The following is a 24,185-nucleotide window of genomic DNA, read 5'->3' on the forward strand; positions in this document are numbered from 1 at the left end:
ATGTAGTGTCCCTTTTCATCCCTTACTACAGTCTTTGGTTTAAAATCTAATTTGTCTGATAGAAGGATTGCCACTCCAGCTTTCTTTTGAGGTCCATTAGCATGATAAATGGCTCTCTACCCCTTCACTTTCAATCTGGAGGTGTCTTTAGGTCTAAAATGAGTCTTTGGTAGACAGCATATGGGTGGGTTGCTTTTTTATCCAATCTGATACCCTATATCCTTTGATTGGAGCATTTAACCTATTTACATTCAGAATAACTATTGAGAGATATGCCTTTAGTGCCCTTGTGTTGCCTATAAAATTCCTGTTTCTTTCTGGTCTGTGTTACTGTTGGACTCCCTCTTCGGTTACAGGATTCCCCTTTAATATTTCTTTCAGGGCTGGTTTAGTAGTCACATATTCTTTCAGTTTTGGTCTGTCCTGGAAGCTCTTTATCTTTTCTTCCATTCTGAATGACAGCCTTGCTGGATGAAGTATTCTTGGCTGCATGCTTTTCTCATTTAATATTTGAATATGTCATTCTAGCCCTTTCTGGCTTACCATGTCTCTGTAGATAGGTCTGCTGCTAGTCTAATGTTCTTGCCCCTGTAGGTTAAGGAGTTCTTATCTTGAGCTTCCTGGATTTTCTCTTTATTTCTGAAATTTGCAAGTTTCAGTATTATTTATCAGGGTGTTGATCTATTTTTATTGATTTTTTTGGGAGGGGTCTTCTCTACCTCTTAGACTTGAATGTCATTTCCTTCCTCAGATTAGGGAAATTCTAAGCTATGATTTGCTCAAATACACCTTCTATCTCATTCTCTCTCTCTTTCTTCTCCCTCAGGGACCCCAATAATTCTAATATTGTTTTGTTTTATGGCATCATTGATTTCTCAAAGCCTCCCCTCACAGTCCATTCATTGTTTTTCTCTCTTTTCTTCAGCTTCCTTCCTTTCCATTAACTTGTTTTCTGTATCACTTGCTTTCTCTTCTGCCTCATTTACCCAAACTGTTTAGAGATCCAATATAACCTGCATCTCATAGCATTTTTAATTTTGGTCTGATTAGATTTCATTTCTACACTATGAGATTCTTTAGTGTTTTTTATGCTTTTTCTCAATCCCAGGTAGTAACTTTGTAATTGTTATCCTGAATTCCAGCTCTGACATCTTACTTACATCCATATCGATTAGATCTGTGGCAGAGAATATTACCTCTGTTTCTTTCTTTTGTTGTGAATTCTTCCTTCTATTCATTTTGCCCAGAGAAGAATGGCTGAATGAGTACATGAAATCAGAAATATCAACCACGGTCCACACAAAATACACACTAGATAAATCTGAAAAGGTCAGAAACCAAAAAAGAAAAAAAAAAAAAGAAAGAAAAAGAAATCAGAAGGGGAGGGGAGAGAGCATAATCTTGCAGGTGGACAAAACAGGGTGACCCGCTTGGTCCTGTGTGTATTTTGTTTGTGTGTTAGAAGACAATAAATCCTAAAACTATAAAGAAAGCAAAACTTATATGTACAAAAATAAAATTGAATATGGTGAAATGAAGCCAAAAATGAAGAATATATCTATGAAATGTAAATATAAAAAATGAAAGTAAAAAAAAAGACTTAGAGACTGGGTGGCTCAGTGGTTGAGTGTCTTCATTTGGCTCAGGTCATGATCCTGGGGTCTTGGGATCAAGTCCTGCATTGGGTTCCCCATGGAGAGCCTGCCTCTCCCTCTGCCTATGTCTCTGCTTCTCTCTCTGTGTCTCTCATGAACAAATAAATAAAATCTTTAAAAAAATAAATTAAAAAAGACTTAAAACCAAAGAGCTGATAAACTAGTTGAAATGGGAAAAAAAAAAGAAAAATAAAAAAAATTATTCATGAGAGACACGTAGAGAAGAGGCAGAGACATAGGCAGAGGGAGAGGCAAGCTTCCTGTGGGGAGCCTGATGTGTAGGACTCGATCCAGGGATTCTGGGATCATGCCCTGAACCGAAGGCAGATGCTCAACCACTGAGCCACCCAGGCGTCCCAAGAAAAGGAAAATTTTAAATTGAAATATAAATGACTCATGGAGAAAAACCCTCGAATTCTATATACTGTTTTCCCCTAGCACTGGAGTTTTGCAGTGCCCTGTGCTACCTATACTTGGTGTTCCCTTTTCTTCCAGCTAGTTTTCTGAGGGAGGGGCCTGCTGCATCGATTCTCAGGTGTTCTCAGGTGTTGTGCCACCCTTTGCCCAGGGGTGAGTTGTACCACCCCTTGCCCAGGGGCTTGAGCTCAGTGTAAGCTGTTTCTGGGTTGGGTTTTTTTTTTTTTTAATGTGACTTTTATTCCCTGAAGGTTCCCTGTGCCTCTTTAGAGGATGAGAATAAAAATGGCCAAGCCCAGATCTTCAGCCCTGGAGCTGAAGATTGTGGTCTCCTTTCTTCAGTAAACCCTTAAGGATAAGCAGTCTTCAGTTTTGTGCATGCCACACTTTGCAGGTGGTATGCACTGATCCTCCTGGGGGAAGGTGGAGGGTCGCACATTTGCCACACTTGTTCTTTGCCAGGCCCTTGTATGCAGAGCAGTCGCCTGGTGGTGCCCACTCCTCTGCCTCCCCTCTGGGGGAAGGCAGAGGGCTGCCACTTTTTTTGTCCTTTGCAAGACACCTTCATGCCCCCCACACTGAGTGCTGTTGCCAAATCATGCAGTAGTTGAGGTTTATGGCAAACTCAGCTGAGAGCTCTCTCCTGGGCTCCCAGACTGTTAAGGGTTTCTCGCTCCAGTGATTGGGAACTCTGCTGGCTCAGGCACCCCCATTCTCTCTGTGACCCCGGGGATCCCGAGGTCACCTAGGATTCTGCCCCACTTTACCACTGAGCACCTTTCACATAGGGAGGTCTCTCACTGGAGTTGATTTCTAAAGGTTCTGATTTTGTACCCCAGGACTGTATCACTTTTTGATAGTCAGGTTTCAGAGGCTCCCTCCCCACTGCCATTTATCTTCCAGTATATCCCCTTTCTTTCTCTTCTCCATACTCCTACCTTGCAAAAAGCAGTCTCTTTTCTATTTGTAGAATTCCAGGAATTCTTATATTTTAGGTTGAATTCACAGGTGTTCAGAGTGATTTAATGGTTATCTAGCTAAATTCAAGAGACCAGATGAAATGAGATCCTCTACTCTTCTGCCATTTTACCTTCCTCTCTGAGTTGGTGACTTTTAATCCTCCTCATCTATTTTGCCCTCAACCCCTCCTCCTTTGAGTCTGTTTTGTTCTTTTGTTTTTTAGATTCCACATATAAGTGAAATCATTTGGTATTTGTCTTTCTCTGGCTTAACAATTAACAGAATACACTCTAGGTCCATCCATGTTATCTCAAATGGTAAGATTTCATTCTATTTTGTGGTGAGTAATACTGCATTGTGTGTGTGTGTGTGTGTGTGTGTGTGTGTGTGTGTATGTATGTATCACATTTTTTTTAATCCATCTATCCATAGACATTTTTTTTTAATCCATCTATCCATAGACACTTAGGTTGCTTCTGTATTTTGGCTATTGTAAATAATGCAATGAATAGAGGAGTGCATATATTTTTACAGTTTGATGTCTTTGTTTCCTTCAGATAAATACCCAGAAATGGAATTGCTAGGTCATATGGTAGTTCTATTTGTAATTTTTTTGAGGAACCTCCATACAGTTTTCCATAGTGGTTGCAACCAATTTACATTCCCATCAGTAGTGTACAAGGGATCCTTTATATCTTCAGGAGCACTTTTTTTTTTGTCTTTTTGATAATAGCCAATCTGACAGGTATGAGGTGATATTGTCATTTTGATTTGCATTTCTCTGCTGATTAGTGATATTGAGCATCTTTTCATGCATCTGTTTGCCATCTGTATGTCTTTTTTGGAAAATTGCCTATTCAAGTCCTCTCCCTATTTTTTAATTGGGTTATTTGTTTTTTTTTTATTTTAAGTTGTATAAGGTCTTTATACATTTTGGATGTTAACTTCTTGATAGATATATAATTTGCTAAGACCTTCTTCCATTCAGTAGGTTGTCTTTTCTTTTTGCTGATGATTTTCTTTGCTGTGTAAAGCTTTATGGTTGATACAATTCCATTTGTTTATTTTAACTTGTGTTGCTTTTGCCTGAGGAGATTAGTCCCCCAAAATATTTCTAAGACAGATCAAAGACTTACTGCCTATGTTTTCTTGTAGGAGTTTTATGATTCCAGGTCTTACATTAAGACTTTAATCCATTTTGAACTTATTTTGGTACATGGTATAAGATAGTGGTCCAGTTTTATTCTTTTACATATAGCTATCTAGTTTTCCCAATGCCATTTAAGATTTCTTTTATATATTTTGAATACACATTCTTTATTAGACATCTTGCAAATATTTTCTCTCAGGCTTGGTTTTTTTTTTCATTTTCTTAACAGTGTCTTTTACAAAGCAGGGTTTTAAAAAATAATAATGAAATCCAGCTTACAGTTTTTTCTTTCATGGATTTTACTTTTTGTGTTGTATCTAAAAACTCTTTGCCAAATTCAAGGTCACCAAGATTTTCTATGTTATCTTCTGTAAGTTTTATAGTTGTATGTTTTACATTTAGATCTATGATTCATTTGAGTTATTGTGAAAGTATAAAGCCGGTGTCTAATTTCATTTGTTTGCATGTGAATGTCCAGTTGTTTTAGATATCCTTCCTTCATTAAATTGCTTTTGCTCCTTTGTCAAAGATGAGTTTCTGTTTGTGTGGATGTATTTCTTCCCTTAATGTTTTAACAGTTTCAGTTTTAAACATAAATCTTTGATGTTTGGAATTTAACTAGTATAAAGAATGGATTTAGCTCTATATTATCCAGTTGGCTATATAGTTGTCCCAGTACAACTGAGATTAGTGAATCTCTTCACTATTCAAGACATCACCTTTTATACTAAACTCTCATGTGTGTATATTTGGGTCTATTTTTGGACTGTTTCATTTAAATATATATTTTATATATGTAATTATTAAAGTATTATAATACAATATCTGAAAGGTCCAGGTCCTTCATATTTCTGTCTTCAGAATTGCTTGTTTGTTTTGTTTACATATGACATTTAAAATTATCTTGTTTGGTTTCTTCCCCTCCCTGACTAAATCCTACTGGCATTAAATTTATAAATTATTTTAGGGACAGTTGACATCTTTATAATGAATCTTTCCATTCCAGAACCTGATGTCTTTACATATGCTTTTCTTTTGTGACCTGCAGTAGAGTTTTATTTTTTTTATAATAAATTTATTTTTTATTGGTGTTCAATTTGCCAACATACAAAATAACACCCAGTGCTCATCCCGTCAAGTGCCCCCCTCAGTGCCTGTCACCCATTCACCCCCACCCCCCGCCCTCCTCCCCTTCCACCACCCCTAGTTCGTTTCTGAGAGTTAGGAGTCTTTATGTTCTGTCTCCCTTTCTGATATTTCCCACACATTTCTTCTCCCTTCCCTTATATTCCCTTTCACTATTATTTATATTCCTCAAATGAATGAGAACATATAATGTCTGTCCTTCTCTGACTTACTTCACTCAGCATAATACCCTCCAGTTCCATCCACGTTGAAGCAAATGGTGGGTATTTGTCATTTCTTATGGCTGAGTAATATTCCATTGTATACATAGACCACATCTTCTTTATCCATTCATCTTTCGATGGACACCGAGGCTCCTTCCACAGTTTGGCTATTGTGGACATTGCTGCTAGAAACATCAGGGTGCAGGTGTCCTGGCGTTTCATTGCATCTGTATCTTTGGGGTAAATCCCCAGCAGTGCAATTGCTAGGTCGTAGGGCAGGTCTATTTTTAACTCTGAGGAACCTCCACACAGTTTTCCAGAGTGGCTGCACCAGTTCACATTCCCACCAACAGTGTAAGAGGGTTCCCTTTTCTCTGCATCCTCTCCAACATTTGTGGTTTCCTGCCTTGTTAATTTTCCCCATTCTCACTGGTGTGAGGTGGTATCTCATTGTGGTTTTGATTTGTATTTCCCTGATGGCAAGTGATGCAGAGCATTTTCTCATGTGCATGTTGGCCAGGTCTATGTCTTACTCTGTAAGATTTCTGTTCATGTCTTTTGCCTATTTCATGATTGGATTGTGTGTTTCTTTGGTGTTGAGTTTAAGAAGTTCTTTATAGATCTTGGAAACTAGCCCTTTATCTGATATATCATTTGCAAATATGTTCTCCCATTCTGTAGGTTGTCTTTTAGTTTTGTTGACTGTATCCTTTGCTGTGCAAAAGCTTCTTATCTTGATGAAGTCCCAATAGTTCATTTTTGCTTTTGTTTCTTTTGCCTTCGTGGATGTATCTTGCGAGAAGTTACTGTGGCTGAGTTCAAAAAGGGTGTTGCCTGTGTTCTCCTCTAGGATTTTGATGGACTCTGGTCTCACATTTAGATCTTTCATCCATTTTGAGTTTATTTTAGTGTATGGTGCAAGAGAGTGGTCTAGTTTCATTCTTCTGCATGTGGATGTCCAATTTTCCCAGCACCATTTATTGAAGTGACTAACTGTCTTTTTTCCAGTGGATAGTCTTTCCTGCTTTGTCGAATATTAGTTGACCATAAAGTTGAGGGTCCACTTCTGGATTCTCTATTCTGTTCCATTGATCTATGTGTCTGTTTTTGTGCCAGTACCACACTGTCTTGATGACCACAGCTTTGTAGTACAAGCTGAAATCTGGCTTTGTGATGCCCCCAGATATGGTTTTGTTTTTTAAAATTCCCCTGGCTATTCGGGGTCTTTTCTGATTCCACACAAATCTTAAAATAATTTGTTCTAACTCTCTGAAGAAAGTTCATGGTATTTTGATAGGGATTGCATTAAACGTGTAAATTGTCCTGGGTGCAGTAGAGTTTTAATGCTTTCAAAATTTATGACTGGACACTTAAATGTATTGCTAGATATTTCATCTCTTTAGTTTCTATTGTAAATGGGTTCTTTTTTTATTGTCTTCTAGAATATACATATTGATATCTTATGTGTGTATATGTATGTATAATATGTGTATGTAAAAGATAGAAGTATATTATTTATGTATTAAGTTTATGCCCTTTGACCTTACTGAATTTTTATTATGGTTATTTTTTAAAAATTTTTATTATTTTTAAGAAGACTGGCAAAACATGGGATGCCTGGGTTGCTCAGTGGTTGAGTGTCTGCCTTCGGCTCAGGCCATGATCCCAGGGTCCCGGGCTCCAATCCTGCATCAGGCTACTGCAGAGAGCCTGCTTCTCCCTCTGCCTGTGTCTCTGCCTCTCTCTCTGTGTCTCACATGAATGAATAAATAAGATTTTTTTAAAAGATCTTATTTATTTATTCATGAGAAACAGAGAGAGAGAGAGATAGGCAGAGACACAGGCAGAGGGAGAAGCAGGCTCCATGCAGGGAGCCCGACGTGGGACCCGATCCTGGGACTCCAGGATCACGCCCTGGGTGAAGGCAGTGCTAAACCGCTGAGCCATCTGGGCTGCCCAGTAAATAAGATCTTAAAAAATAAAAAAAAGACTGGAAAAACAAACTAGTTAGATTATAGTAACAGAATATTTTAGAATGCATGAGAAATATAGAAAGCCATGAAAACCTCACCTAAAAGTCCTCATAATCCCATTACTCAGAACTAAACAGTTATTTATTTTTTTAAATTTTTGTTTATATCCTTAAGTTTTTTCCTAAAACATTGTTATTTTATATTAAATATATACATAAAAGGTTTATCTTTTTTTCTAAGACACCTTTATCTGATATTAAATATATATAGAGAGCTGTATATATATTATATAGTATATAATATAGTTATATATAAATAATTCTTCTAAGTTTAAGTTCAGTATTTTATTAGGCAATAAACTGATGAGCCAAAACTTACTGACATTTATTCAAATATGTTAATTTCAATTAACTTGTCAGATATTTGTTACCTAAATCCACTTCTTAGCCTTATAATTGAGAAGAAATATTTCTAGATAATACTTGGATTGTTTTTATATTTCCCAAAATACTTGTATATGTCCTTAAAACTTGCACTTTAGAATATTTATATTGCTTTATTTGGCTTGCTTTTTAAAAATGTGTAAACGCATGCTATTATTTTTTTCTTCAAAGCATTTGAATTTGTTCTTTATGTAGAATGTTTTCATTGAGATCAGTGATCTGCAATTATATTTGAACTTTGCTTCTTTGGCAACAGAAAAGATCGGGTTTTAGCTAACATTTATTCTCTGAAAATAGGAAAATTGCATTTGGAAAAAAGATTAAGTTAGTAAAAATTTAATAATAGAATAACATATAAAGTTAGATTAAGCTTTACACAAAATATTTAAAGAATTATCTAATTTTGGACCATTATGGCCAGTTAAGAAGTGTTTTTTGGTTAAGATATTTAAAGTATTCCTAAAATATCATTGATCAAGAATATACGGAGTTACTGGTCTATTAACATTTTCTTACATTGGGTCACCTGGGTGGTTTAGTCAGTTAAGCTTCTGACTATTGATTTCAGCTCAGGTCATGACCTCAGGGTCATGAGATCAAGCCCTGAGTCAGGCTCTGTGCTGGGTGTGGAGCCTGCTTAAGATTCTCTCTCTCCCTCTCCTCATCCCAACTCATGCATGTGTGTTTTCTCTTTCTCTCTAAAAAATTTTTTTTCTTGCATTATTTTTCAGGATATATTAAATGGAATAAACCAAGTGTTTAAAATATAGTACAGCACCATGTATATAAGACAGCAGGTGTTATGTCTAGATCTCTGAAGGGTCTCTGATATTACCCTACTTGTATATATAATTGCAGAAACCCCAGGGCTCTGAATCAGAAGTCAGACCACACAGCAGTGACAGCAGCCAAGGTAGCATGGTAGTACTAGATCCCTCTTATCCAGTTCTCCTCAGAGCAACAAAGTAAGAGCCATATGTGTATACCTGGACTATAGGCAAGGTTTGGAGAAAGAGAACCCAGAAATTAGTAATCTCTAAGCTTCTATGGGAGCTGACACATCTAATCTTTCTTTCTGGAGGTAGAGTGCTCAGTTTTTTTCTCTGAAAGTAAACAAATTCTTTCTAGGATAGGAACAGAAGGTCTCTGTCCCTAAATTTAACTCTTTGGCCCCAGGGAAGATAGGAAAGGTTTTATTGCTTCTTGACTGGGAGTTGATGGCTTCAGTGGAAAGGAGACAAGCTTAGAAGGTGCAGAGGAGATAGTCTCCAATGTTATGTCATGCTAGGTTTCATCTTTTGGAGGCGTGGACTGTGTAGGAACATGGAAAAATCCAGGGAGGATTGTCTTCTAACAGAGGCATATATAAATACATGTTTGTGGCTTATATGTATATAGTATATATATTCAAGGTTCACAGGAAACTGATAATACTTCTTTATCAGAATGGAATGGGGAAGCTGGGTAGATTCTTAACTCTTCAACTCTTCTACCTTGTGTTTTGAAGCATATGGAAAGTGTTACAAATTTGCAAAATAAATAAAATTTTAATTTAAAAGTGAGAATTGGGATTTATAGTCTAAAAGTTCTTTGTCCTGTTTCCAAAAATTTACATGGTCAAAACTAGTAGAATTGAGTGGTTTGATAACTATATGAGGAAAATTTTACTCCCAGATTCTAGATGAAAAAAGGTAATACTTAGAAAGTTAAAATAGCAACTAATTTTTATTTGTTGATTGAGAGTATCATATATCTAACCAGGGTGCGGCAGGTCAGGTAGAAGTATAGGAGATTAAGGCACTATAATCTCAAATGTGGATTAGAAAGTTGTATGATATATGAAAAAATCAGGATTTCCTGAGGATTTGAGTCCCTGTTCCTTATTTCCCATAGTGTGATCTGAACAATTTATCTCTTCTGATTGCTAGTTTTCCTCATTTTTAAATGTTACGATTGCAACCTCATGAGGTTGTTGTGAAGATCAAATAAGGTAATGCCTGTGAAAATAAATTGTGGGTTTTACCCACTACTCCACTAGTGTTAATTGCTTTTCTCTGTGTAAAAGCAGGAAGTCTCCTTTTGCAATTATGGGAGAAAAAAAAAAAGAATCCAAATTCAGGTATCTACCTGTGGTTCTGTTTCATACACAGTGCCAACAGAAGTGAGTTCATTTTTAGTTCATGCTGTGATAGTTGCTGTGATGTTTGCCATGAGGTAACAGTTGCAAAGAAAGGCCATTCTTATACTCATTGTTGATTCCTAAGAACCATCAAATGATGCAAAAAGGAAAGATTATCTGTACTATAAGAAACAATGAAATATCATTAACTCTTCATTAAAATGTGGTACTTGGTATTCTTGGGACGGTGTTTTGTCACAAAATGGTTTCTTTCCCTTTAAATTAACATCCTACTCAAAATGTTGTGAACTTCAAATATTATAGGAATTATTTTCAACTATCATAATTTCTGCTAATATTTTATTCTTCAACATATTATTGCCAAGCCAGGCTATTGAGTCTAAAGGTGACATTACCTAGAACCTATATAGAACCTCTGGAGAAAGCTGCTTTTAGAAATGTCTTCCTCTAAGATCCTAAGCTGTGCCCATGTTGGTCTTTTCTTAATAGATTTGGGCTATTGCTTATTCTTTCATCTGTGTCAAGTTTGTTTATGGTTAATATTGTCAGGTGGGTTCCTGTTTGACATACTTTTTACTGGGAAATTTAATAAAAAATTACTTGTCTTGCATTTGAATTCCTCATAGCCCTATGTTAACTGGTAGATGTATTTCCCCAAACAGTGCCCTTTTCTACCAAGTCCTTATATCAGTGCATAACACCATGCATGGCATGTATTAGGTGTTCATAAAATACTGGATTGATGGATGAATGAATTTGGAAGCTTCACCTTTTGGTTGTTAAAAATGGGAGGAGCAGAAACCCTGCAAGATTGTTTCTGGTGATAAAATTTCATATGGAATAAGCTAGTAGAATATACAATGTATGGCAGTAAGAACAAGACCAGTATTTGTGAATTTGTTATGACTTGTATTCTCCCTTTATATTTTAGAGGTGGCTTCTGTTTGTTATTTTAGCCATATTAATTTCGAAAATGTGTTGTTTCCCTCCTTCCTCTCCCCTCTCTGTTTTTTTCTTTCTTTCAAAAAACATTTTTTTTTGTCATAGGGATTTGGTATGGCAAAATAGAAGGTTAACATTTCCTTTTTACTTCTTCTTCTTCTTCTTCTTTTTTTTTTTTTAGGAATAATGACAGAAACAAAATGTTAAAATAGTCTTTTTTTTTCTTTTTTTTTTTTTTTAAAGGCAGAACAGCCTGCTGCTCCAAAAGCAGGGTCAAGTAGACTTTTCAGGTTCTTTTCTTTTTCTTTTCTTTTCTCTTTTCTTTTCTTTTCTTTTTTTTTTGACACCCATTCAGGTCTGGGCAATATTATAATGATGGTGATAGGAGGATCTCAGGAAAAGCATGCCAAGGAAAAGGAAAACCTTTCTAGGGCAGTTAGAGCTCCCAGGTCTGAGCAGCCCCAGGCTCTTTCACCCCATCATTAAATAAGAAAATGCCAAGACAGACTTTTCCTTTTACCCATTTCTGTCAGTAATTTTCCTCTTTGTGACTGAAGGAGCACAGGCCTGTGAATGGATCCTAGGGATCCTTAGATGTCCCCATATTCTAGAAATTAACATATAAAATGTATTAAAGTTAGGAAGCCACTGGGAACAATCATGGAGATCATTAGATTATGGATGTCATTAGTGTTGGTTATTATTACCTCATGGATAATGACTACTTAATGAGCTTTGGGACATTAGGCAGGGTAACCTCTCTGAGCCCCATGACCTTATCTCTAAAATGGAGTTAATGATAGTACTGATCTCAGATGGTTGCTATGAAAATTAAGCAAGACTGAGTGCCTTTCTGAGTGTTTTTAGTTATAAGCCTCAAAATCTGGGTCTGACTGGCTTAAGCAGAAAAGGATTTGGAGTGGATATAGGAAATCTCAGGCTCGGTAGAATGGCTAGAGAACTGGACTCAGAATTAATACAGTTCTAAATTATAGTCAAAAGCATAACACACAGCCAGTCTGGGGTGACTGCTGCATTACTGCTGAGGGTCAGATGCCACAGCTTGCATCACCTGTTCTGGGGCTGTTATTGACACTGCTGTCATTCCTGCTTTTAAAGCTGACTATTGCTCTACTGCTTCTTGAAATAATTCTGTACTCTCCCTTATTCTTACATCACTGGCTCCTGATCCAGAATGTCAGGCAAGTGATTCTGGGTCATATGGCCATGCCTTGCAGCAGGGAGCCTAGAAGAGCAAATTTATATTTTAGCTTTTATGAGGGGACTTAGGCTCTGCTCACTGTGAAGACATAGAAAACTGGAAATCTCCAAAGCAAAAGAGAAGAGTTCAGAGCTGGGCAGTCCCCAAACTGATAAAATTGCCACTCATGGAGTGCTTAGTACTATGCCTGACATGTGGGAGGTGCCCCCAGAATGTTAGCTTTTGTTAATTTATATTTGCCAGTTTTATTGAGAAACAAGTTTAGGGAGATTTCTATTCCCAGAAATGATTTTTGAAGCAAATAGATTAGAGCTGCTAGAGCAATAAAGGTAAATGGGCAAATGTAATTTTCAAGCCTCGAATTTACATGGTAGTCTAATTTGAGTTCACTGGATGGCATCTCTGTCTGGATTGAAATATTTCAAGGGAAATTCTAGACAAGGTAGCCAAAATGTATAAGCAGCAACAACCCAGATTGCCACCGAGACTCCCTTGCCATTCATTAGTTTCATTAGTTGCCTCCATTTTTACCTGGTTTCCCATTTTTGCATGGTCAGTAATAAACATAGTTTAGAAAAGTTCTGACATTAGTGTTGGAAGACCGGATTTGAATCTCAGCTCTGCCTGTGACTACTACTACTATGATCTGGACAGGTCATTTAATTCCTCAGACTGTTTCGTGTGTGTATAATAAAGAATATTTAGATTGGATACAGTCAGCTCAAAAGTCTGATGTGGAAAAAAAAAAAAGTCTGGTGTGCACTGAGCCACACCTGGAGCACAAAGACTTGGTCAAGGTGAACTTTGCCCTCTTCTGTACCTCATCTCCCTGCACTCCCTCTACCCAAAGAGGCACAAGGTGGCCATTGTGGTTAGCTACTGGACTGGGTTTGAAACCTGGAGAAAATGGATCTGTTGGACACTAAGATCAAGTACATGGAGCCCCATGTGTTCGAGACCATGCTGCACCTTCAGTCTCTGCAGCTGGACTCCAACTGCCTCACCTACATTGAGCCCTGGATCCTCAACTCTTGGCAATCATTGATGAGCATCATCCTGGCCAGGAAACTGTGGGACTATGGGCACAATGTGTGCAGACTGGCTCATGACTCAGCAGCTTCCAGGGGTGCTACAATAGCTACGTGCAGTGCGCCAACCAGGAGTATGTGCAGGATGAGGATGTCCTAGCTGCTGTGTATACCTTTCCCCTATGTGAGGATGGGGCCGAGTCCACCAGCGTTTATCCACTCTCAGCTGTGACAACCACAGTGACCTGGGGCTTCTGGCCAATCTGGCCATCATGGTTACTGACAGCAGGGAGAGGCAACTTGATGGCACCCATCAACTGGCTACTGTGACTTTACTTTCCCCAGCAGTGAGCATGCTGAGAACACTGCAGATCCACAGGTGGGTCATGGGCACCATGGCCCACATCTTCTCCTTCCTCATCATAGTCCTGGTGTATTCTCTACTGGAAGTGTTTCCCAGCCAGCCTCAGGCAGCTCAGACAGTACTTTGTCATGCAGCGCAGGAAGCAAAAGCAGAAATGGATCATGCATCAGATGGCTGCCTTGTCTGCCCTGGAATACTATGTTGGTTACAAACTGAGCCACATTGAAGGGAGCTCTGGTGGTCATCAATGAGTATGGATCCAGTACCTGCCTCCAGCAGCCAGCAAGGAGATGTGAAGTGTGATTGTCCCAGTGAATCTCAACCCGAGCAATACCAAATATGTGGGATAGCTGAGGCAACCAGTCAATACCAGGCTGGGATCTCCTGGTCTGTGCTCTGATACACTCCTTGACTGAAACTATAAGGGGATATCACCCAGAGACTTGACCTTTTAGCTTGTGTCTTAAAAACAAAAATGAAATAAAACCTAACAAAAACCCTGCCCCACAACTTTCAGGACAGTCTATCTTAAATTTCTTATGAGAACTCTTTCCTTCCTCTGAAATTTGTCCATATTAAGGAATCCGAGATACTAATCATTGATTTTTTTTTTGTAAACAAAAATGTTTAAAATAGCATTTATGGTTTTCATAAAAATATTTAAATAACACTGAAGATTTAAATGAAAACATGTGAAAATATCTAGCAAATAGTGGGTACTGCTCAGTAAATATTGCTTTTAAAAACAAAACAAGAGCCCTGGGAATTACAGAAGATTAAGTTTTACATTTCTTTTAAAAAACTTAAAGAAATCTATAATGTATAGGTAACTATGTAAACCAGTGTAATTTAAGGCACCTATTTCAGGGTACCCATGAAGTCATAATAGTGTATTAATAATGCTAAGACATTTGCCTTTTTCATTTTCATTCTCTTATGAATTCAGTTTCTAGAGGCTATATGATATGTTGTGTGATGTTACAACAGATTGAATGAAGAAGCAAATATGAGAATCCAGCTGTTTTCTGTATATCCCAAGTATTAAAGAGATTTGCAAAAGTATAAAACAATGCCACTCTTATGACTGTTTTGGAAAATTTAGTTATTTTTAAATAGAGTATTAATATGCAGTGGTGTTTATTATTTTTAAAAGAATTAACAAATATTTCTAAATTATACTTTTAATTTCTATTTTGGTAACTATAACTACATAAACAAAAGCTCTTCGAGGAGCTCAGTGATTTTTAAAAGTACAAAAGGATTCTGAGAGGGGAGGGGCAAGATGGCGGAAGAGCAGGGTCCCCGAGTCACCTGTCCCCACCAAATTACCTAGATAACCTTCAAACCATCCTGAAAATCTACGAATTCGGCCTGAGATGTAAAGAGAGACCAGCTGGAACGCTGCAGTGAGAAGTGTCCGCGCTTCTATCAAGGTAGGAAGACGGGGAAAAAGAAATAAAGAAACAAAAGGCCTCCGAGGGGGAGGGGCCCCGCGAGGAGCCGGGCTGAGGCCGGGGCGAGTGTCCCCAGGACAGGAGAGCCCCGTCCCGGAGGAGCAGGAGCTGCACCAACCTTCCCGGGCGGGCGGAAAGGGGCTCGCAGGGAGTTGGAGCAGGACCCAGGAGGGCGGGGATGCCCTCGGGCTCCCGGGGACACTAACAGACACCTGCGAGCGCAGGGGAGTGCTCCGAGCTCCCTAAGGGCTGCAGCGCGCACGGCGGGGACCGACCGGAGCAGCTCGGAGGGGCTCGGGCGGCGGCTCCGCGGAGGGGGCTGCGGGGCGGGAGCGCGAATCCCACAGCGCAGGCCCCGGAGCACAGGGCGCCGGGACACAGCCCAGGATCCGGCCTCCCCCGGGACAGGCAGAGGCCGGGAGGGCCCGAGACAGCGAGGACGCTCCTGCCCCGAGCTGAGCAGATCAGTGGCCCCGCCCCGGAGCTCAGGCCCTGCGGACGGAGAGCCGAGAGCCCCGAGCCCGGTAGTTCCTGCGGAGGCTGAATCCAGGCTTCCAGAGTTGCCGTAGCAACTGCTGCTGTTCCTCCTGGGGCCTGGCGGGGTAAACAACCCCCGCTGAGCCCGGCAGCAGGCAGGGGCAGAGCAGCTCCCCCAAGTGCTAACACCTGAAAATCAGCACAGCAGGCCCCTCCCCCAGAAGACCAGCTGGACGGACCAGTGATACTCCCCCGTGTTCCAATACAACTTGTTTTTGGCCACTCTGCACTGAGCAAAATGACTAGAAGGAAAACCTCACCTCAAAAGAAAGAATCAGAAACAGCCCTCTTTCCCACAGAGTTACAAAATCTGGATTACACTTCAATGTCAGAAAGCCAATTCAGAAGCACTATTCTACAGCTACTGGTGGCTCTAGAAAAAAGCATTAAGGCCTCACGAGACTTCATGACTGCAGAATTTAGATCCAATCAGGCAGAAATTAAAAATCAACTGAATGAGATGCAATCCAAACTAGAAGTCCTAACGACGAGGGTTAACGAGGTGGAAGAACGAGTGAGTGACATAGAAGACAAGTTAATGGCAAAGAGGGAAACTGAGGAAAAAAGAGATAAACAATTAAAGAACCATGAAGACAGATTAAGGCAAATAAATGACACTCTAAGGAAGAAAAACCTACGTTTAATTGGGGTTCCCGAGGGCGCCGAAAGGGACAGAGGGCCAGAATATGTATTTGAACAAATCCTAGCTGAAAACTTTCCCAATCTGGGAAGGGAAACAGGCATTCAGATCCAGGAAATAGAGAGATCCCCCCCTAAAATCAATAAAAACCGTTCAACACCTCGACATCTAATAGTGAAGCTTGCAAATTCCAAAGATAAAGAGAAGATCCTTAAAGCAGCAAGAGACAAGAAGTCCCTGACTTTCATGGGGAGGAATATTAGGGTAACAGCAGACCTCTCCACAGAGACGTGGCAGGCCAGAAAGGGCTGGCAGGATATATTCAGGGTCCTAAATGAGAAGAACATGCAACCAAGAATACTTTATCCAGCAAGGCTCTCATTCAAAATGGAAGGAGAGATAAAGAGCTTCCAAGACAGGCAGGAACTGAAAGAATATGTGACCTCCAAACCAGCTCTGCAAGAAATTTTAAGGGGGACTCTTAAAACTCCCCTTTAAGAAGAAGGTCAGTGGAACAATCCACAAAAACAAGGACTAAATAGATATCATGATGACACTAAACTCATATCTGTCAATAGTAACTCTGAACGTGAATGGGCTTAATGACCCCATCAAAAGGCGCAGAGTACCATGGACTTTCTTCAGAGACTTAGAACAAATTATTTTAAGATTCGTGTGGAATCAGAAAAGACCCCAGACAGCCAGGGGAATTTTAAAAAAAGAAAACCATATCTGGGGGCATCACAATGCCAGATTTCAGGTTGTACTACAAAGCTGTGTTCATCAAGACAGTGTGGTACTGGCACAAAAACAGACATATAGATCAATGGAACAGAACAGAGAATCCAGAAGTGGACCCTGAACTTTATGCTCAACTAATATACGATAAAGGAGGAAAGACGATCCACTAGAAGAAAGACAGTCTCTTCAATAAATGGTGCTGGGAAAATTGGACATCCACATGCAGAAGAATGAAACTGGACCACTCTCATGCACCATACACAAAGATAAACTCAAAATGGATGAAAGATCTAAATGTGAGACAAGATTCCATCAAAATCCCAGAGAAGAACTCAGGCAACACCCTTTTTGAACTTGGCCACAGTAACCGGAGAAGGACAAACAGTGTATGTTCTCATTCATTTGGGGAATAGGAATAATAGCGAAAGGGAATATAAGGGAAGGGAGAAGAAATGTGTGAGAAATATCAGAAAGGGAGACAGAACATAAAGACTTCTAACTCTGGGAAATGAACTAGGGGTGGTGGAGGGGGAGGAGGGCGGGGGGTGGGGGTGAATGGGTGACGGGCACTGAGGGGGACACTTGATGGGATGAGCACTGGGTGTTATTCTGTATGTTGGTAAATTGAACACCAATAAAAATTAATTTATAAAAAAAAAAAAAAAAAAAAGGATTCTGAGATTAAAAAGTTTGGGAACTGTTGTGTTATCAGAAAATGCCATATTTTCCATAAGAGAAAACTATAGTTGACGAGTTTATTGGAGATAGTTTGATTATTACGTACATGGACTTGAAACAGGTTTTAAAAATCCTTAAAAGTTAAGCCTAACAAAAATATAGATATGCATGTGTGCACACACACACATGTGCATGCATGCATGTAGGGATTAAGTTGAATGAGTTGTTAGGGATAGATTATGTAGAAGTAGAAAATTTAAAAAGTAAATTCTTTTAGATGAAGAAATATGAATAACTTATCTACACATTGAAAAGATGTTTTGGAAGATTTATGGTTAAATGAAAGATCACTGAATTAGGAATGAAGAGACCTGTTTTATGTTCTGTTCCTGGCTCCTAATTCTGTAAATGTATTTTTGAGTGAGTAAGTTCTTCTTCTGTTTTGGATTTGCATTTCTTCAAATGACTAGGAATAAATAATACCCACCCTGCTTTTTCTTTAATTCATTCATCAAATATTTATTGATTATTTATAGTATACTAGGCTCTATTCTAAATTATTATGGATTTAGTGATAAAATATGCAAGGCCTCTCTCAGGAAGGTAACAGTTTAATAAGAGATGCAGAGATAAACAAGTAAATAAATATATAAGCAATTATAAATTTTGATAAGTGCTACAAAGGATCAAATAGTGTGAAATAAAAGAGAAAAATGGTACAGACCTAATTACATAGGACTGAGAGGTTAGGTTTCTCTGAGGCAGCAATGTTTAAACTGAGACCAGATACATGAGAAGTAGCAAAGGGAATAGTTTTCAGCAAAGAGAACTGTGTGTGCAAAGGTCTGAGGTGTGCCTAAAGTATGGTGAAATGAACGTAAAACAAAATGGAGTTAGAGAAGTAGGTTATGCAGAGCCTTATATGCCATAGAAAGAAGCCTTCAGTTTAGATGTGTAAATGGCTCAAATGTGCTCCAGGCTGAGAGTGTGTCAGGGATTATTGGGCCAGAGTAGGATGTTAGTGAATACACTTAAATATATTAAGATGCTTGTGGAGAAGGAGCATCATTTCTCATGACTGTTCCTGTTTGATATTCTCAGGGACAGACCAGTAATTGAGAGAGTGATTTTCAATTCAGTATTAAAATACTTAGGTTCTAACTACTGATAATTTGTTCAAAAAAGTTTATTTTTTTGGGATCCCTGGGTGTCAGTGGTTTAGCGCCTGCCTTCGGCCTGGAGTGTGATTCTGGAGTTCCAGGATCGAGACCCGCATCGGGCTCCCTGCATGGAGCCTGCTTCTCCCTCTGCCTGTGTCTCTGCCTCTCTCTCTCTGTGTTTTTCATGAATAAATAAATAAAATCTTTAACAATTTTTTTGGATTAGGATCTTTAACTTACTGAAAATACATATTAAATAACTATGTATCAGATTCTTTTACCAATTACATCTCTGTTTATTTCAGTGCTCTTCTTTTTAATGAAGTAAAATATATTACCACCCTGGAAGACCTGCAGAACATAGAAAATGCTCTGAAAGGAAAAGCCAACATTGCATTCGCCTACGTAAGAGCCATTGGAACACCAGGTATTTAACTTTTCTCTTAATCTTTGTTGTGCCTCTGCACTTGTCTCAGTATGTTGCAGGACTTAAAATAGCATCCATACCAATATGTTTTTTTTTCTTTAAGCAAGCATCATAGTATACTGATTGAACAAAAACCCTGGAGCCAGACTGCCTAGGTTAGACACCCTGCCCCTATGACTTACAATATGACCTTGTGCAACTTATGGGACTTTAGTTTCCTAATCAGTAAGATTGGTGAAAATAACTATGCGTACCTCTTAGTGTTACCGTGAGGACCAAATGAATTCAAATAATTAAAATAGTTGCCGACATATAGGAGTGTCCTGTGTCAGTCACTATTTTTATTTCCTTATGGTCCTCATGGTACCATAGTAAGGTAGTTGGATATTACTAGTCTGCATTTGATGGTGGAGATACAGATTAGGGTTATAAATTTGGGTGATAAAGCTGTGAGACCAGAAGAGATGACAAAGGAAGTGATGTTAGATGGGAAAGAGAAGACTGAACTGTTCAGATCCATCAACATTTACAGGTTACTGAAGTTAGATGGAACCAAAAAAGAGACAGAAGGAATGGACTGTGTGGTAGGGATGTCCTGCAAGTCAAATGAAGGTAGGTTTTTAAGGAAGAGTTAGGAGCAGTTGTGTCAAATGATGCTGAAAGGTTAATGAAGATAAGAGTTGCCACTTGGCCTCATTATACTTAGCACTATGGAACTTGTTGCTGACCTTGACAAGCACAGTTTCTGTAGAGTGGTGGGGTAAATGCCTGATAGGGGTACAAGAGAATAGAGAGCAACTAGAGACTGTAAATATGGAGATTCATTAGAGAAAGTTTTGCTATTAAGGGAAGGAGAAAATGGGGCAGTGGCTGGAAGAGTATGTGGGTCAAGTGAAGAATTTCTTTCTTTCTTTTTTTTTAAAAGATTTTATTTATTCATGAAAGACACACAGAATGTGTGACATAGTCAGAGGGAGAAGCAGGTTCCTCATGCAGAGTCCAGTGCGGGACTTGATCCCAGGACCCCGGGGTCATGACCTGAGCCAGAGGCAGATGCTCAACCACTAAGCTACCCAGGCGCCTCAAGTGAAGAATTTCTTAAGAAGCATATTTGCATGTTGACAAGAAAGATCCAGTAGAAAGCGGAAACTACAGCATGGAGGAAAAAGCGGGGAGAATTACTGGAACAATGTAGATAAGAGGGGATGGAGTCTAGTGAATGAGGGAAGGTGTGGTTCTTTGGGGAACACAGAAAATTCATCTATGGTAAAAGGAGGGAAGACAAAGAATATGGACATCAGTTTTGCTAAGTGGGTAGATAAATATGCTTGTGGGAGTTTTTTTTGGTTTTGCTTTTTTAATTGGCTATGTTTTCTCAGTGAAATAAAAATAAAATCAGCTTGAGAAAAGAAGAGATGAAACAGTTGTTTTAGGAGGCCTGAAAATAAAGAATGGTTGCAGAGTCTGGGTGGCTCAGTCCAGTTAAGCATCTGACCATTGATTTCAGCTCAGGTTTATGATCCCAGTGTGCTGAGATCGAGCCCCGTGTAGGGCTCTGCAATCAGTGGGGAGTCTGCTTAAGATTCTTTCTCCCCTTCTGCCCCTCCCCCAACTTGTGTTCTCTAAAATAAGTAAATAAAATCTTAAGAGAATGGTTGCCAGGCAACAATAATAGTTGATATCAGTAATCTAAAGTGAGATCATGAGGCATCTGAGTGACCCAGTATGTTAAGTGTCAGACCCTAGATTTTGGCTCAGATCATGATCTCAGGGTTGTAGGATCGTGCTTGGCATAGGTGCGGAGTCTTCTTGAGATCCTCTCCCTCTGCTCCTTCCTCTGTTCACATGTGCACTCTATCTCTCTCAAATAAATAAAAAATAAAGTGAGACCATTAGTGTGGTGATGCTAACAGGTTTTTGTTTTTGTTATTTTTTTTCCCCTCCAGCCACATTTACTTTTATGAGTGTAAGTACAGAATAAGCAGAATATCTGATTTAACATGGATTGTGTTTTAGCCAGACAGGCAGGGAAGTGATTATAAAGACTAACTATGGAATGTAAGCTGGGTTAAGACGGAGGAGAAAATTTGAAGGAATGAAGGACTGTGAAAATGATAGGACCATAGTTCCTGGAGGATTATGTGTTAGACAGAGTGACCTGGAGATGGAGGGGTGTGTGTGTTTATGGAAGGAGGGGGTTGGGGGGATGCTAGACATTGAGATTTTGGAGGGGTTTGCAAGTGATTGGTAATGACAAGGCTTGGTGTGGGACCACAGAAGTGATTGTTTAAAGTAGACTTGAAGAGAGATCACTGGAGTCTCTAGAGAGGACCAAAGACTGAGAGGCTAGGATTTGCAAGTATCACCTATGGAGATAATAAAATCATGAAGGATTATGAGGTAGCAGTATTGGAGAGAATGACAGTGTGACAAAAGCTAAATTTCTTTGTGGAATGAGAAGGATTGTTTTTGGCTGAGGTGGTTGATGACCCTAAGTCAGAATGGTAAGTGGGATACTGTGATGAAACTTGTGGTAGAAGATCCAGTCAGGGAGGGGAAGGTGATTGTCTCCAAATGGCAGTAAGGAGAAAAGGGAAAATAAAATGGAAAGGAAGAAATACTTCAAGTAAATACTTTGAGAAAATTTCCCAGAACTGAAGAAGTTGAGCTTCTAAATTAAGAGGGCTTACTGAATCCCAGCATAATGGGGGAACTTAGAGCCACATCAAAGCATCTCAGTTTGCAATTTCAGCATAATGGGAACAAACACTGTTCTAAAATCTTACAGAAAGAGTATACAGTTAAAGGATCAAGAATCAGAATCACATTGGACTTCTCAGTTGCAGTCCTAGAAAATGAAGAAAATGGAACAATGCTTTCAAGATTCTCAGAGGGAAATGACTTGAACATAGAATTCAATATGCAGACAACTATAGTTAGTTGCAATAGAGAATAAAGACAGTTTCAGAAGTATAGGATTGCAGAACATGTGTATTTCATATATCCTCATAAGAAGGTGCTAGAAAATGGGAGCAAATAAGTCAAGAAGATGTGGGTGGCAACAGGCCAAAGGACCCAACACAAGAGAAAAGAGTAAGAGAGTCCCTAGGATGATGATGATGACGTGGGTAGCGAGTGCCCAGGATAAAAGTTGTTTAGCGGGTCATGTTGCGGTCATCTATACTGCAGCAAGTCCATAGGCTCTGCAGGAAGGTTTCCAAGAAGGGGGAGCTAATAATGTGCCTGATCTGTTTGAAGTATGGAAAGCGTTAGCCAGTAGTGGAAGAATTTAGAAATAAATTAGAAGTAAGTTTAAACAGTAATTAAAAAGTTATAACTGGTGAAAAAAAAAAGAAAGTTGCTCAAAAAAGGAGAAATACTCATTTTGTACTGTATGGATCACTTGTAAATAGTATTTACTGAGTTATAACAATCTCAATGCAGATAATTGTAATAAAAATCAACTATTGGGATTATTGAGGGGATAGAAGTGTGTATGTTTGTGAGGTGAGGTTTTGGGAAAGAGCTAAATTCTCATCTGCCATAGTGGGGCATCAATAGATATATTAATAATACCTTTAAAAATCTGTAAATAGGGGCACCTGGGTGGCTCAGTCAGTTAAGCATCTGCCTTCAGCTCAGGTCATGATCCCAGGCGGGGAGCCTGCTTCTCCCTCTGCCCTTCCCTACTGCTTGTTTTCTCTTTCTCTCTCTAATAAATAAAATCTTAAAAAAAAATCAGGAAAAAAGAGTGTAGGAATGTCAATAGACAATATCAAAGGAAGGCAAATACCAAAAGAAGCAGTAAAAGAATTGAAAGCAGCTGTCCCTTGGGAATTGGAAATGGGGGAGAAATTGTTGTTTTTCTTAATATGTTTTGTAGAATGGTTTTTTTTTAAAGCTATGTATAAGACTAAATTTGATTAAAAGAAAACCAAGCCACAAACAATAAGCAGGCATATACATATATAAAATATAGTAAAAAAATTGGAAGGTCGATGCATAATTTCTCCCCTGCTATGAGGAGGGGAAACCCTCACAGATTTATTATATGTTATATCTTCAAGTATAACTCATTTCTATTTCCTCTTAGCTCTTCTCTTTCTTTGAATGGTATAGACTTTTCATAATTTCTTTAACTGCCTGCATTACCCCAGATGGGATCCCTACAAGGAATTTTTCTTTATAATTGAGGCTGAAAGGATGTAGGGCAATATTCAAAAGAGAGTCACACACATTAACTCCATGTGTCTCCCAACTCTCTTATCTCTTCTTCAGAGCACAGAGCAGTCATGGAAGCTGCTTTTGTGTATGGGACCACATACCAGTTTGTCCTAACCACGGAAACTGCCCTTTTGGAAAGTATTGGGTATGTACAAGAGGCATATATGTCAGCGATTCTAAGTTTGCTTCTGTCACATGACTCCTTCAACATCTCCATCAGACTCTCACATCATGGAGTTACCTGAGAGGAATTGTAAGCAGATGTGAATATATCAATGAAACTGGAAATCCCCTTTGTTATTGTCTGCCATTCTACAGTCTGAAAATGAATTTACACGTACAGAGGTGATGTTAGGTTAAAGTGAACAAAAACAATATGGAGAAGCCACAGTATGTGATCCCATGAGTGGCCCAAGTGTATTTTAGGAATAGATCTCTCATAGTGATCCGTTAGGGGATAAAATAACAGCTTTCATAAGTAGACTACAGAAGTTCTTTCTGAGAGTTCTGTAGGTTACTTTGTTGGAATAATCTTAAATATATCAAAGTACAGAGAAGGATGTTTTAAATGTTTATTTTTCTTGTCTAGTTTCTAGCTTACAATTTTAGGTAGAGGCCTTCTTTTGACTTTTTGCCTGGGAAGCCTAGGGTTAAAGTTTTTCTTTCCTTTAGCATTTATAA

General features: G+C 38.9%; 1 protein-coding gene and 1 pseudogene across 4 annotated transcripts in view; both read left to right on the plus strand.

Annotated features, from left to right (window-relative positions):
- The window catches only part of LOC129496309 (leucine-rich repeat transmembrane neuronal protein 1-like), a 31,919-nt pseudogene extending 17,973 nt beyond the window's left edge, over nt 1-13,946 (plus strand).
- TXNDC16 (thioredoxin domain containing 16) overlaps nt 1-24,185 on the plus strand; it is a 130,168-nt gene that overhangs the window by 35,958 nt on the left and 70,025 nt on the right. For all 4 annotated transcript variants that reach the window (XM_055304179.1, XM_055304177.1, XM_055304180.1 and 1 more), the window contains exons 7-8: nt 19,159-19,280; nt 23,559-23,649. In XM_055304179.1, the coding sequence (XP_055160154.1) occupies nt 19,159-19,280; nt 23,559-23,649 (213 nt within the window). The remainder of the gene's footprint in view (nt 1-19,158; nt 19,281-23,558; nt 23,650-24,185) is intronic.

Source organism: Nyctereutes procyonoides, unplaced genomic scaffold (genome assembly GCF_905146905.1).
Source record: "Nyctereutes procyonoides isolate TBG_1078 unplaced genomic scaffold, NYPRO_anot_genome, whole genome shotgun sequence".
NCBI classification, from domain to species: Eukaryota; Metazoa; Chordata; class Mammalia; order Carnivora; family Canidae; genus Nyctereutes; species Nyctereutes procyonoides.